This window comes from Xiphophorus maculatus, chromosome 13 (genome assembly GCF_002775205.1).
Source record: "Xiphophorus maculatus strain JP 163 A chromosome 13, X_maculatus-5.0-male, whole genome shotgun sequence".
In the NCBI taxonomy this organism is placed as follows: domain Eukaryota; kingdom Metazoa; phylum Chordata; class Actinopteri; order Cyprinodontiformes; family Poeciliidae; genus Xiphophorus; species Xiphophorus maculatus.
This window is the reverse complement of record NC_036455.1, coordinates 5,765,284-5,779,792: the sequence shown is the minus strand read 5'-3', so window position 1 is coordinate 5,779,792 and position 14,509 is coordinate 5,765,284. Positions and strand designations below refer to the sequence as shown.

Sequence of the window (14,509 nt, the reverse complement as noted above, 5' to 3'; positions counted from 1 at the left end):
GCATCTCCCGGTAGACTTCTCTTTGCTGCATCTCCCTAAATAAGACCTGCTGTTCAGATTATAGCGGACGGACAGGTTGAGCGAGCAGCAAACACGGCCTCAGAGTTGGCTGATTCAGAGGCACAAAGACCGTCCTGCGGTGAAATATAACCAGGCCTTTTGTCCTGGAGTTAAATCCATTCCCCTCTGGGTCTGTGGGATGGTTTCTGGCAACAGTGAGCAGCTTTTCTCCGTCCTGACTCCTGGATAAAGAGGAGAAAGGCTTCCAGTGTGTCCGGCAGCAGAAAGAGAAGGCCAGAAATAAAATAGATGTTCAGTAACGTGTGAAGACGGACGACAGTGAAAGATGCACTGCAAAAACCTACAGCTTGGGAAAATGTCTCGTTATAAGTGAAATAATTCACCAATGGAAATAGTATTTTAAAATCAATATTACTTAAAACAAACTCCTTATCCTACTTGAAAAGTTACTTGTACATAGTTTTGTCTTATTTCAACAAGACAAAGCTTGTTTTATTGACTTGAAACAAGTTCATACACTGTAAAAAAAAAACAAAATCTTACCAACTTCTTTGGTCTAGTTTCTAGAGCAAATATCTTATTACACTTGAAATACGTCAAAACTAACTTACAAGTAATTTTTCAGTAAGATAAGGAGCTTGTTTTAACTAAATAGATCATTAATATTGATTTAAAAAATACTAGTTACATTGGTAGATTATTTCACTTAAGTTGAGGGGAAAATGTCTTGTTTTAAAATAATAAAATAAGTTCTTGCTCATAAATATTTAGGAATTATTGACCTAAAACAAGCTTGTATATCTTGCTAAAAAGTTACTTGTAAGCTAGTACACTTCAAATGAGACAAAACTAAGATATTTGCACAATAAAACTAGACAAAATACTTTTTAGAGTTTGTGGTTTTGCAGTGTAGGAGCTTGTTTTAAGTCAATAAAACAAACGTTGTCTTGAAATAAGACAACACTAACTTACAAGTAACTTTTCAGCAAGATATAGAACCTTATTTTAAGTCAATTAGTCCTTAATATTTATAGAAAAAGCTACCAGATCCACTGGCAGATCCTTTCACTTTTTTTCCTCAAATCATAAGTGAAATAATCTTCCAGTGGATCAACTACTTTTTTCATTAAAATTAAGGAATTAGTAACTTAAAACAATCTCCCATTTCCTGCTGAAGTTACTTGTAAGTTAGTTTTGTCTTTTTTCACGAGTATTAAGACATTTACAGTAGAAACTGGACACGACTTGGTAAGACTTTGTGTTTTTACAGTGTGTTGCTTGTCAGACGTGAGCTACGGCTCTGTTTGTGTTGAGTTCTGTGAAGCGTGACAAGATGTTGGAGGGAGCGGGGTCGTCAGCTCTAAAGGTCACGGCGGCACGGCGACACGTGACGACGATGACGGCAGCAAACCAGCCACAAGCGACTGAGGCCGACTGAGCCTCAGATGGAGAGAAACGTCTTTCCTCTGCAGACGATTAAACGGGTCGCTGTCAGAGTCTCAGAACGATCGCTTTAAGTCCTCCCATGCATTTTAATATAAAGACTAAGATAACCTGACTAATATTAATTAAAGGTTTTATATAATGATTTGATTAATCCATCAGATCTGCTGTGCCTTTTGAAATTCCCTGGATATACTTTAAGCTGTTTTAACACCCATATACATTAACTCCTTTATAAATTTCATAAGTTTTATTTGGAAAAAATGTTTGGGAAAGTTTCTCTTCTGATTAAAATGTGTTAATTTGTAGTTATTTTGAACGTTTTAAAATAAAAAATGAACCAGAATGTGCATCTAACTTTATCAAAAATACACATGACCTACTCTATACACTTTCTGCTTATTTGGTTTGTTTTTTATGTTTGAAAAAATGTTTCTTCTGCTTAAAATTTGTTATTTTGTAGTTTTAAAACATATTTTTAAAATAAAATATACCAGAATTTGTTCCTAACTTTTAAATACGGTATAAATTTTACGGTTTTTTTAATGTTTGGGAAAGTTTCTCTTCTGATTAAAATGTATTTTGTAGTTATTTTGAACTTTTTAAAATAAATAATATTAGAATGTGCACCTAGCTTTAACACACATATACATTATCTATTGTTTAAATACATATTATTTTTTTAATGTTTGGGAAAGTACTTCTTCTGACTAAAATGTGTTATTTTGTAGTTTTGGAATTCATTTTTTATAATTCTTTTAAATAAAGCAAACACGAATTTGCACCAAACTTTATATGTTTGTTTGCTTAACATCATTTTTAAACATATATGAAAAAATATATGATCAGTTAATATTAATAAACACGAATTGGAACCACAGAATATTTACTTCACAAAACATTTATTTATATTTACACATTAAACCAGCCGAGTGAAGATGCTCCATGAACATTTATTTCACATTTTTGTCAGAAGTTTGAAAACTGTTTGTGTCCAGTTCACCGTGCAGAAAGATCCAATTTAACGGTATTTGAGGAAAAATAAATTAAGCAAATGGATTAAATGACTTTAGTTCTTAGATTTAGATCATTTTTGCAATAATATTTTATATTAGCTCAGTATAAGACGTAATAAAAACTATTGTTGGTCATAAGCGTCATATTTTATTTACTGAATTACATTGCTGCCCCCTAGTGGTAAAATATTTCCACTTCCATTTTATGATTTCTTTATATTCAGTTGCATTTTTCAGTTTATACAGTAAATGTTACAGTTTGTAAAAAAAAATGCAGAGAGTTATTTTTTTTAAACAGCCAATTGTTCCTTTTCCCATAATTTCTATGTTCATATTTTTATACTTTGCTTCGGAACAGATTGTGTCTGGTTCCCAAATCACTTTCATGCTAGAAAATCAAGTTAATATAAGTATTTTGAGTTTTACTCACATTTTTTTTTAAACATAATTACTTTGCACACAAGTGTTTCTATGCAGTCGATTGTGTTGCAGCAGCCTGAGGGGCTGCAGGGCTCACTGTTCGGTCAGCTGAGTTTGTTCAGTGTCACATGCTCAACATATTGGCTCAATAAAAGAAAAAAAAAAGAAAAAACCTTTTATTAAAAATGATAATGGTACAAAGAACTCTGGATTTAGTCGTTTTTCTGCATGTTGTTATAGAGTATCTGGATAGTTTTTCACATCAGAATGACACAAATAGAACAAGAAATGTGTTTTTGTGATCGCTAATGTCTGTCTTACAAAATATACTACTACTAATAATAAGCTGTCTTGTCCAGCCAAATAAAATTTGCCCCTTTATTTATAGCTTGACTGACAAAAAAAGGTACTGACATTTGGTCTAGTCAAAGTCTGAACTTAAACCTGGTTGAGATGATGTCACAAGACCATAGACAGGCCATTCATGCTACAAAAAACCCTTCAAATGTGGCAGAAATAAATAAATTCTGCAAAAAAGAGTACAACAAACTTCATCTAGTGATGTAAAAGATATTGTTTAAAAAGGAACGGAGCTCCATCTTAAAATAATTGTCATATACAATTGAATTAAGTTCCTCAAACTTACTTTATTTACATTTGTTTCACAGGACAACTCAATAAACTTAGCACATTTACTAGAATAAACCTTTTTTTTTTTAAGTTGGACTAACTGTTTTCCTTTTTTCAGTGCATGTTGTTGATATTTTTGGAATAATTTTGGGGCTCATGATGGCGATCAGCATCCCTCCCTGCATCTCCCTCACATCGCTCCGCATGCTGAGGAGGCTTCAGACCGCGTTCACGCTGCGCGACACGGAGCGCCGCCATCTTGGCTGCTCTACCTCCAGGAGGAGAGGAGAGGCGGGCTGAGACCCGCAGCAGCGACCGCACGGCGCCACGGAACCGCAGACGGACATACGATCCCGCACGGTGAGTCACGAATGTTTAATGTGAGCTGCTGGGATTTCTGTGTGACTTGTGACGCGCTCGTTTCGGGTTTTTGTCCCAGCGGATCGTCACCTGTTGGGATGCGGCGTCGACGGTTGGTGCAATTTAAATTTTGTTACGGTTGGAAAAAAAAAAAAAAAAAAAAGACGCAAACGGTGCGAAAAGTCCGCAGAAATCGCGTTTATCGACACGTTGTTCATTATGTCTGATTCATTACGTCCTTAAGCGATGAACGACGATCAGCCACAGCGGTTACATCATACTGCTGCAGGTGCATCACACCTGACAGAGTATGGCAGGCGGTTTTAGTATATAATCACAACACACTTCAACCTCAAATGGCCTTTCTTGATTAAACGAATGTAAAATTACTGCATTATACGGATCCGAATTAAGTAATGGTGAAGAAATGTGGGGAAACTAACCACACCATTGTTGGACTTAGAGGATTTAAGAAGAAACTAGTAGTTAGGTTCTGCTTTTTTAAGATTTCAGTCAGTGGTGTTCAAAGTGCGGCTCGGGGGCCAGTAGTGGCTCTTGCAGTTATTCAGTCAGGGTCTGACCACCAGTTCTTTTTAGTTTATTTAGGGCAGGATGAAATAATCTGAACAATAGAGGAGAAGCTGTTTATCGTTTCATATCCACGCTTGTTTTTTGCTTTTGAAGCAGGACCAGATTCATACATTTGGATTTATAAAAATAAAAATGTATATTATTAAAAATATTTATTAAAAAGAATTAATATATATAGATATTTATAAATATTTTATTTTTTTAAAAATTAACTAAAGAATAAATGTGTTATTTATTTTATAAATAAAAGTCTTGGGTGCATCCTATTTACAAGAGAACCCTTTATAATAAGGCTTTTAATATTTGAATTTCTTTTGTATTTCTATTTAATTTTGCTTTGCATTGTTATGCATTTTAATTGATATGGCACACTTTTTATGTTTGTGTCATCTATGATGTTGTTTTCATTTTGTTTTCAATCTAAAACAGTCTGCAACATTTGTTTAAAAATGAACTGTACAAATAAAGTATTATTACTGTTATTATTTGTGTGGGTTAAGCACCACAACTGAATATGTGAATATTTGAGGTTCTTTCGAAAAATGCTTATAACTGTTTAATATGTTGTTTGAACACAGAAAAAGGGGCAAATTTTCCACAAATAATTTGGAGTTACGAATAAATGTGTAATCAGGTGAATCTGTAGAGACTGAACCTTTCAGTCAAACATGTTTGTGTTGCTCATGCATTGTTTTTCTGTCTGTTTCGTTTCAGGCCCAGCGCCTCCCTCTCCCCTTCCCCTTCCCCCCGTGCTGAGGCGGCGGCGGCGCTGAGACGATGTTTTATGCCCACTTCGTTCTCAGCAAACGTGGGCCGCTGGCCAAGATCTGGCTGGCGGCCCACTGGGACAAGAAGCTGACCAAGGCTCATGTGTTTGAGTGCAACCTGGAGAGCAGCGTGGAGAGCATCATCTCACCAAAAGTGATTTATTAATTACGTTAATAATTTGTTTAAAGGAAGACTTTTGTCTGTAGTTTCAGATTTTATATAAAATTGGGTCTCAACTCGAAGTTTTACTTTAAGATAAATGTTTTCTGTCAGTCAAGTTAGCAAAATCCTCCACAATGTCAAAGTACTGATGCTGCCCCCTGGTGGCAATATGGATAAAAATAAAATAAAATCTCAAATTTTTTGTCTACCAGATCCGATTTTAATTTTTTAAAAATTCTTGCTTATTGATTTCTTTAAAAAAAAGAAAGAATGGCAGAAAATATCTTCAGTAAGTGGCTTTTATTTCAATCGTCCCTTTTGTGAGTTGCAACACTGAGTATTAATGTTTAATTATGAGAATATAGTCATAAAGTAGCAGAATTTTAAATTCCAAAATTAAATGAGAAAAGCTTGGATAATCAATCTTTTTTTATTTTCCATGTTGGAGTTCTCTTAAAATTTCTATTTAATTCTCCCAATATTACTTTATTCTGGTAATATTAACAGTTTGTTCTTGTATTATTTTGACTTTATTCTTATATTACTACACACATCACTGAGTTATTGGTGGAAAACAAAATCCATATTTTCCAAAAATTACATTTTCAAAAAACAAAAATCTGAAACCAATTTATCCCCCAGGTCTAGTTTGAGGTTGGTTTTGATAACATTATGAATGAAATCATTTGAAAACTGCTTCTTGTTTATGCTAACCTGATGTTTGCCTGTTTATAAAAGGCTTTTGTTTCTTTTATTTATTATTTTGGGTGGTTTTTCTGTTTTTTTTCTCAGGTGAAGATGGCTTTACGGACGTCGGGACACCTGCTGCTGGGTGTGGTGAGGATCTACCACAGAAAGGCGAAGTACCTGCTGGCTGACTGTAACGAGGCCTTCATCAAGATCAAGATGGCGTTCAGACCAGGTACGCCATCTTGTGTTACCATCGGTTTCCTGCTTTAACTTCACAGCTTCGGGTGCTGCGTAACATCGGCTGTCACATATTAAAACTTTGGGTTTTATTGGTTTGTAGGAGTCGTGGATCTTCCAGAGGAGAACAGAGAAGCAGCTTACAACGCGATCACGCTACCGGAGGAGTTTCATGACTTCGACCAGCCGCTACCGGACCTAGAGTGAGTCCGCCAGGTTCTAGGATAAGATCATCCATCCATCGGTCAGTCTGCCCATCCATCCATATATATATATATATATATATATATATATATATATATATATTGGTTTGTCCATCCATCTTTCCGTCCATTCTACCGTCCTCCAATCCATCCATCTATTGGTTTGGCTTTCTTCCTTCCTTCCATCCATCTGTTTGTCAATCCATCCATCTATTGGTTGTCCACATCTATCTGTCCGTCCATCCGTCCATCCATCCACTAATCCATTCAATCATCAGTTTATCCACCCGTTCATCCATCCATCCCACCGTCCACTAATCCATCCATCCATTGGTTTGTCCACCCATCCGTCTGTCCATCCATCCATCGATCTGTTTGTCAATCCATCCATCTGTCTATGAATCCGTCCATCGTTCGTTCCCTCCATCCATTAACCCATCCATCCATGATGCACTAATGAAAGACCAACAAAACCCCCCCATAATTTTTTATTGTTAATTTTGCATTAAATTTCTTGTATTGATAAAGAGTGCAGGACAATCTTGAACTATGATTAGAAACAAGAGAGTCTAATTTCAAAGCCCAACATTAAAGTGTCTCAGTGCCTGCAAGAGTTTCTGCTTCTTAAAAAAAAGGTGGCAACAGGAATGTTTGATGATGCGTTTTCAACAGTGACATCGATGTGGCTCAGCAGTTCAACCTGAACCAGAGCAGAGTGGAAGAAATCACCATGAGAGAGGAGGTGGGCAACCTCACGCTGCTGCAAGACAACGACTTTGGTACGCGCGTTCATTTTCAGACCAGTCAGAGACTCACCCGGAGATGGGAGGGGGTGATTGATGGCGTTGAGTTTTTCTGTCTTGCAGCTGACTTTGGCATGGATGACCGTGAGATGATGCGAGAGGAGAGCGCGTTTGAAGTGGACATCATGGGTTCGTCGGCCTCCAACCTGCTGCTGGAGGCGGAGGGCGGAGCTAATCAGATGGCGGACAAGTCCAATCACCTGGAGTACGACGAGCAGTACAAGGACGACTTTGGAGACAATCCCATGGAGAGCAACGAGGGCGGGATGCTTGGTACTAAAGCAGCGAATCCTTAGTAGATTATACTATTTGTGTTATAAAAAGTATTGAAAGTATTATTTATATTTGTATTTTCATGTAGTTGACAAGTTGCTAAGCAACGAGGATGGAGGTGGCATATTTGACGACCCTCCTGCCATCAGTGAGGGCGTGATGATGCCTCAGGACCACGGGGAGGATGAGGATGACTTTGATGCCCTCTCAGGTCCGTTTCACAAACAGAACCTCACTCACAGATGCTTTCATCCTGACATTTTAACTTGAGGAAGTTTACAGCCTAATCTTAACTTTTCAGTTTCTAATATTTGGTCACAATGAGAAGACGTATGCTGGGAGTAGCTGATGCTTTCAAGCCTGAGAGTAACTGGGGGAACTGTCAAACAAGGTGGTGGTAGCATTATGCTGAGGGGTTTTTTATTTTTATTTTTTGCTGAGACCACTCAGGCACCAATGGGACCAGGCCATAAAAAACAAATATATATATATATATATTTTTAAATTAAATATTATATATTTATTTACTAAAGAGGCCTTAGACCCGCAGGTTCGACTCCCGGTCCCGACGACCTTTGCTGCATGTCCTCCTTCAAAAATGGCGCCAGCTCAGCTGGCTGCCTGCAGACGCAGCTCCCGTCGTGTGTGTGTTAATCTGTGTATAAAAATAAATTCTTGCTGTAACTGCGAAATAATTTCCCTGCTGGGATGAATAAAGTAATTCTTCTTCTTCTTCTCCTTCTAAAGAAATAAGAAAAGAATTATATATACACATTAGGAATGCACAGAAATGAAAGTCTGGGCCAATACTGATATCCAATATCAATATTACCGTGATGATATTTAGAGATATTGTATATATTTCTCTTATATATACAAATTTGGGAAAAAACACTAGGCAACAAGATGGAAATAAATACCGGCCCAGTTTTATTTATAAAATTATACATATATATGTATAATTATATACATACAGTACAGACCAAAAGTTTGGACACACCTTTTAATTCAATGAGTTTCCTTTATTTTCATGACTATTGACATTGTAGATTCACACTGAAGGCATCAAAACTATGAATAACACATGTGGAAATATGCACTAAACAAAAAAGTTTAAAACAACTGAAAATACCCCTTATATTGTAGTTTCTTCAAAGTAGCAACCTTTTGCTGTGATTACTGCTTTGCACACACTCTGGATTTTCTTGATGGGCTTCAAGAGGTAGTCACCTGAAATGGTTTTCACTTCATAGGTGTGCCCTGTCAGGTTAATAAGTGGGATTTCTTGCCTTATAAATAGTCATGAAAATAAAGAAAACCCATTGAATTAGAAAGGTGTGTCCAAACTTTTGGTCTGTACTGTACATACATAACTATTGTTTCAAGGGGGGCCAGGTCCCTTCCTGGCCCCCCTTGGGTGCGCCACTGCCTCTGCCTTAAATAGAAAAACTACTATGAATGACCTCAGCTCCACTGAAGAGAAATTCTGAAAGATTCCAAAAAGTGGGCGGGGCCAGGATACACTGAGGGGCGTGGCCAAATGTTGGGATGATGAGTAAGACTTTGGTCAAGGGAAAACACTTACTTAGTGACTGTGTTGATATTTTTAGTAACTTTTTAGAGAACTATAGCGACTTTCTGTTTTTGTTTTTAAAACGACTAGCGACAAATCTAGCAACTTGTTTTCTCTTTTTGGAGACTTAAAGATTGCATCCCTAAGGATAAATTTATACTGTTTCTCTGCAGAATAATAAAAAGTTGATGTGCAGTTTAGTTTAATGGAAATCCAACAATATGAAACAAACTCCGGCAGTTCAGTCAAGAGGAGAAATGTGTTTGAAATTGAGAAAATTCACCATTAAGTCAAATACCGACCCTCAATTTTTCATTTTAGAAAATCAATTAAAGCTGTACTGGAGAATAATCCTGGCATAATGAAAAAAATGCTTAAAAAACCAACAAATGATTAGAATAAGTCCATGTTGACTGTAACTGTATGCAAACCAGCTGCGTCTGGTCTCATTGTCAGCGGGAGCCCCGGACAGTCCGGACTCCGGCCCAACAGAACCGGCCCCCGCCATGACGGACCAGCAGGAACAAACGGCTCTAACTCACAACGAGGAGGAAACCTTCGCCCTGGAGCCCATCGACATCACAGGTGAAATTAAAAGCAAGCGTTGAATGTTGCTCCAGACCCAGCCTAGAGTCGGGTAACGTCGGGTTTCCAATCGGTTTCTGCAGTGAAGGAGACCAAGGCGAAGCGAAAAAGGAAGCTGATCGTGGACAGCGTGAAGGAGCTGGACAGTAAAACTATCCGAGCGCAGCTTTCCGACTACTCCGACATCGTCACAACCCTGGATTTGGCTCCTCCCACCAAAAAGCTGATGATGTGGAAGGAGACCGGAGGAGTGGAGAAGCTCTTCTCCCTCCCGGCTCAGCCGCTCTGGAACGCCCGGCTGCTGAAGGTACAGGACGATAACTCCAGGACGGTCAACTTTCAGAGGCGTTTTTTCTTTTAAAATGCCATCTTTACTCTAGATGTTTACAAGATGTCTGACGCCGCTGGTCCCGGACGAGCTGAGGAAGAGGAGGAAAGGCGGGGAGGCAGACAGCCTGGATGAGTTCCTGAAGGATCTGGAGAACCCGGAGGTGCCGAGGGAGGAAGCAGCAGCTCATCAGCAGAGAGACATCATGGGTAAGAAACTGGATTTTAACACTTTCAGTTTGTTTCTGGGTCATTGGGAACAAGCAGAGGCGGGCAGAGAACGCAAACGTTATACTCAAGTAAAAGTAGCACAACTTCAACATACTTTTACAAAGTAGCCGTCCAAGAAATTACTCAAGTTAGAGTAAAAAGGTATTTCATAAAAGTACCGAGTAACAACAACCTAGAGTTGGGTCATACTAAGAAAAATAAGAAGAACAAAGTTGTACGAGAATCAAGTCATAATATTACAAATATAACTTTATTCTCATATTATTTTTGGCTTTATTGCCATATGACTTTATTCTTATATTATTATGAGTTTAATTTTGTACTTTTATTTTTTACCGTGGTCCTAATACTTCGTCGTAAGTAACTAACAAACCATTAGCCATTTAGTATTTAAAAAATACATCATCAGATGGACCAAAATAGAAAGTTATATTGAAATTCTGGTATCTCAAAGACCAAAATGAAAATAATTCATAAGAATTACAGAGTAACAAAATCAGGCAAAAAGAAAAACAATTCCCAAATCAGTTTCTTTCAATATAAAACTCATGAAAATGTAACAAAAACTGCAGGTTTCTGTCTGGTAAATTTTTTGTTCTTCATTCAGTATCCAGAAATTTTACTCAGGTAAGAGTAGCGATACTTCATAATAAAGTTATTCAGGTAAAAGTCAAAAGATCAGTGTAGTAAAATTACTTACAAGAGTTTTTTCCCCCGTAAAGTTACTTAAGTAAATGTAGCTACATACTAACTACAACAAAGTACTGGTAAGAAAAAGTCATATGGGCATAAAGTTAAAATAATACGAGAATAATGTCATAATATTATGAAGCTAAAGTCATAATATTACAAGTATAAAGTCTTCTTATAAATAAATACTATTATGTTATGAAATATTATGAAATTAAAGTTGAAATAAGATGAGAATAAAGTCACAATAATATGAAAATAAAGTCGTAATAATATGACTTTATTCTCATAATATTTTTCTTAGCGTGGTCCTAATACTCCATCCTAACCAACCAACTGTGGAACAATTTTTTTTTTTTTTTTGGCTTTTTGTATGAAATGCTGCTTGGATTATAGTTTCAGTTCTTAAAAATACTAAAAAAAAAAAGATAAAATGGACAATGCTAATTCTTCCCAAAGCAAGAATAAAGCATTTCCCCTCTGTTTCTGATTAAATTTGGCCTCCGCCCAGACCAGACCATCATGGAGGAGGCCAACGCGTTGCAGACCTCGGCGGTGGAGGGCAGCAGGACGACGCTGGACGAAGCCGCCATGCCTCCACCGTCTTCTCAAAGAGGCCTGAAGCGCAAATCCCACGACTCAGATCCATCCCTCCCTGTACGTTCACTCTGGTTTTTGCTCGTTGCAACTGGACTGCCTCCTCTGATCCTCCTAAATCCAGACAGGAAACCTGGACGAGCACATGCAGCAGCAGGGACCAGACGCCGCTGCCTCTCAGCAACTGGAAGCCGCCGCGTTGAATTTACTCCCTGAGGACGCCGCCGCTAACATCAGCCAGCTAATAGAGCTGGACTTACTCGCCGACAAGGACAAGAAGAAGAACGACGACGACTCTGATGAAGAGGTGACCAAAAAAAATGGTTTTATTTACGTCTCTTTAGTTTGTCGCTTGGATTTAATGTTGTAAAAAATTGTCATGTTGCGACAGGAGGAGGAGGTGCAGGGAGGAGAGCAAGACCAGGAGGAGAGGAGGTGGAACAAGAGAACTCAGCAGATGCTTCACGGCCTGCAGGTACAAAACATGCAGCACCAGTTAGAAATCGTTTTTTATCATCTACTTTAATAAGATACTTTTATCTATAATGGCATGTTACGGCCACTCTAGATAGAAAATAAAAACAAACAGAGGAGTAAATTTATGCCAAAAATATAACATTTACTAGAAAAAAAACATGGAGATTTCCAAGTTTGAAAAGTTGAAAATTTTTTAAAATTTTTGTTTTACATTTCTGAGTTTTAAAAGTTAAACATTTTCGTTTTTCCAACTTTTTCAAAACATTTTTCTGAGATTAATCTAAAACTTTTAACATTTTTTTCATGACTTTCCAAACTCAGAATTTTCCAAATTCTTTTGAAAGTTTTTCTAAGATTAATCTAAAACAAACAAAAAAACAATTTCTTGCAGATTTTCAACATTTCAAGCTCAGACATGTTTTTTTTCTTTTTTTTTAAGAAGATCAAATTAAAATAAATTTTTTTTGTTTTTTGACAGAAATATACTCCTTTTTTCTATTTACAGTGACCCAAATACGCCGTCATATTACTCCACTTCTACATTTTTTGAACCAGAACCCAGACCAAAAATACTTTGCAAGATTTTGTGTTTTTGCAGTGAAGCCAGGGATTCTGACCCTTTCTCCTGATAATTTTTTATTTGACCATTTGGTACATTCTGTGAAGCAAACACTGAACATTCAGGTAATCTTTAAGTGTGGAAACAGAAAAAAAACACGGCAATGATGTCAAGTGAAAAGTAACTCCCAAAGATGTTTCACCCTTCATCCCAATAAACATTTAGGCCAGTTAATAGGCAGTTTGATGGCAGTTTTTACTCTCTTTACGTCACAGAGGGTAATGGCCAAAACTGGAGCCCAGTCGGTCAGCCTGTTGGACCTGTGTAGGAACAACAACAGAAAGCAGGCGGCGGCCAAGTTCTACAGCTTCCTGGTTCTGAAGAAGCAGCAGGCGGTGGAGCTGGTCCAGGAGGAGCCGTACAGCGACATCGTTGCAACGGCGGGACCTCGTTTCCACGTCATCTAGAACGAGGCTTCCAGAGCAGCAACTTAAAAAGAAAAACTCTGCTTTGACGGCCGTGTCTGTTTTCATTTCACTGCAGTCTTACTGATTTGTTGTTTTATTTATGTTTAATTTCTGCAAGCAGAAGTGAAAAAGAATATCCAAAGAGTATTTGCTTTGAAAAATATATATATAAACCAGAAAAGTATATTGAAATGAACTTATTTTGAACTTATCACACTTCACCATCAGTCTGTGATCGTCTAGCTGTCAGAAACTGCTATTTGTTGTAATCCTGTGTGCACAGAATGCAATGTACACATAAGTTTTGTATTTGTCTTCAGAATACCACAGAATAGTAACAAAACTTTGTTATGGGTAATGAAAACATGACTTGACTGGAACACCTGCATGCCGTCTCCAGAAATGAATTTCGTGCTGCTTTAGGGTTTCATCCCTTTACCTTCTACGGACGATAATTTAGCAGCCTTGCTAATTCAGTGTTCTGCTGTATTATCAGGCAGTGTTGTTTGTACGCAAGATATAACTTCTTTTATACGTGAAAGTAGGTTTAATATTTACTCTAAAAAGAAAACAAAATGGAGCAGGTATTTAGTGACTTGACCATGAAGCAGATCACCAAATTTCTGCTTCCCATTCAGTTAAATCAGCATAATTTACTGTTTTTTAGATGCACTTCCTCCACTCCAGCTCACTATATCAATGTCTGAACATGTTGTGTATTTTAAAATGTAAATCTGTAATTTCATTTTGTAAAAATGCAAAGACAAATCAAAGTGCTGCAGGTGTTGTCTAGAAGGTCTTTAAGTCAGACTAGTTTATGAGCTACAAAATAAAAAATTTTTTCAAAATAAAAACAAGAACAGTGTGAAAAATTACAAAGTCCAATTTGTCCTCTGAGTGGAAAAGAAATGGATTTATATTAGAACATATAAAGTTAAAAAGGTTTATGGAACGAACTATTCCACTATCAATCCAGTTTCCTAACCATTAATTTGGGGTAGTCCAATCATTCTGGCATTTAAAGGGGAGATAATATGCTAAACTAAAATTGTTTTACTTCTATTTCGATCTCAGCTACTTTTAAAAGCAGCCCAATCACTTAAAAATAACATGGTGCCATTTTTGGGGGCAATAAGTTAATGTTTTAGGTGTCTGGAAAACCCAACAGGTGTTCTGACCATCTGTGCTACCTCGTCAGATTTTCCTACCGAAGCACAAATAGATGGCTGTGTCTGTCTGTCCGTCTGTGCTACCCGTCTTAAAACTTCTACCGTCATGTTTGCAAACCAAAAACCACAGCAGGCTCTGTTAATGTTAAATATTGTCGTTGGATGACATTCTTTGTGTGACGAGACTGAAGTGGAAGCTTAGGAGTTAGCTTAGCAT

General features: G+C 37.3%; 1 protein-coding gene across 1 annotated transcript; it reads left to right on the top strand.

The window, feature by feature from the left end:
* The first annotated feature begins 3,752 nt into the window (after nt 1–3,752).
* LOC102238282 (double-strand-break repair protein rad21 homolog) lies at nt 3,753–13,994 on the top strand. The gene is made up of 14 exons (XM_005796415.2): nt 3,753–3,890; nt 5,196–5,402; nt 6,204–6,333; nt 6,442–6,541; nt 7,214–7,320; nt 7,408–7,617; nt 7,706–7,828; nt 9,647–9,775; nt 9,859–10,082; nt 10,156–10,312; nt 11,535–11,680; nt 11,745–11,927; nt 12,012–12,095; nt 12,932–13,994. The coding sequence occupies exons 2-14, from the start codon at nt 5,259–5,261 to the stop codon at nt 13,121–13,123; spliced, it is 1,929 nt and encodes a 642-aa protein (XP_005796472.1). The 5' UTR covers nt 3,753–3,890; nt 5,196–5,258; the 3' UTR covers nt 13,124–13,994.
* Nucleotides 13,995–14,509: the final 515 nt, after the last annotated feature.

What these genes read in the sequence shown, in the direction of transcription:
- LOC102238282 (XM_005796415.2), top strand. Translation starts at nt 5,259, where the DNA reads ATGTTTTATGCCCACTTCGTTCTCAGCAAACGTGGGCCGCTGGCCAAG. An exon ending in CAACGAGGGCGGGATGCTTG is followed by an intron (nt 7,618 to 7,705) that starts GTACTAAAGCAG and finishes ATTTTCATGTAG; the next exon opens with TTGACAAGTTGCTAAGCAAC. An exon ending in ACTCAGATCCATCCCTCCCT is followed by an intron (nt 11,681 to 11,744) that starts GTACGTTCACTC and finishes TCCTAAATCCAG; the next exon opens with ACAGGAAACCTGGACGAGCA.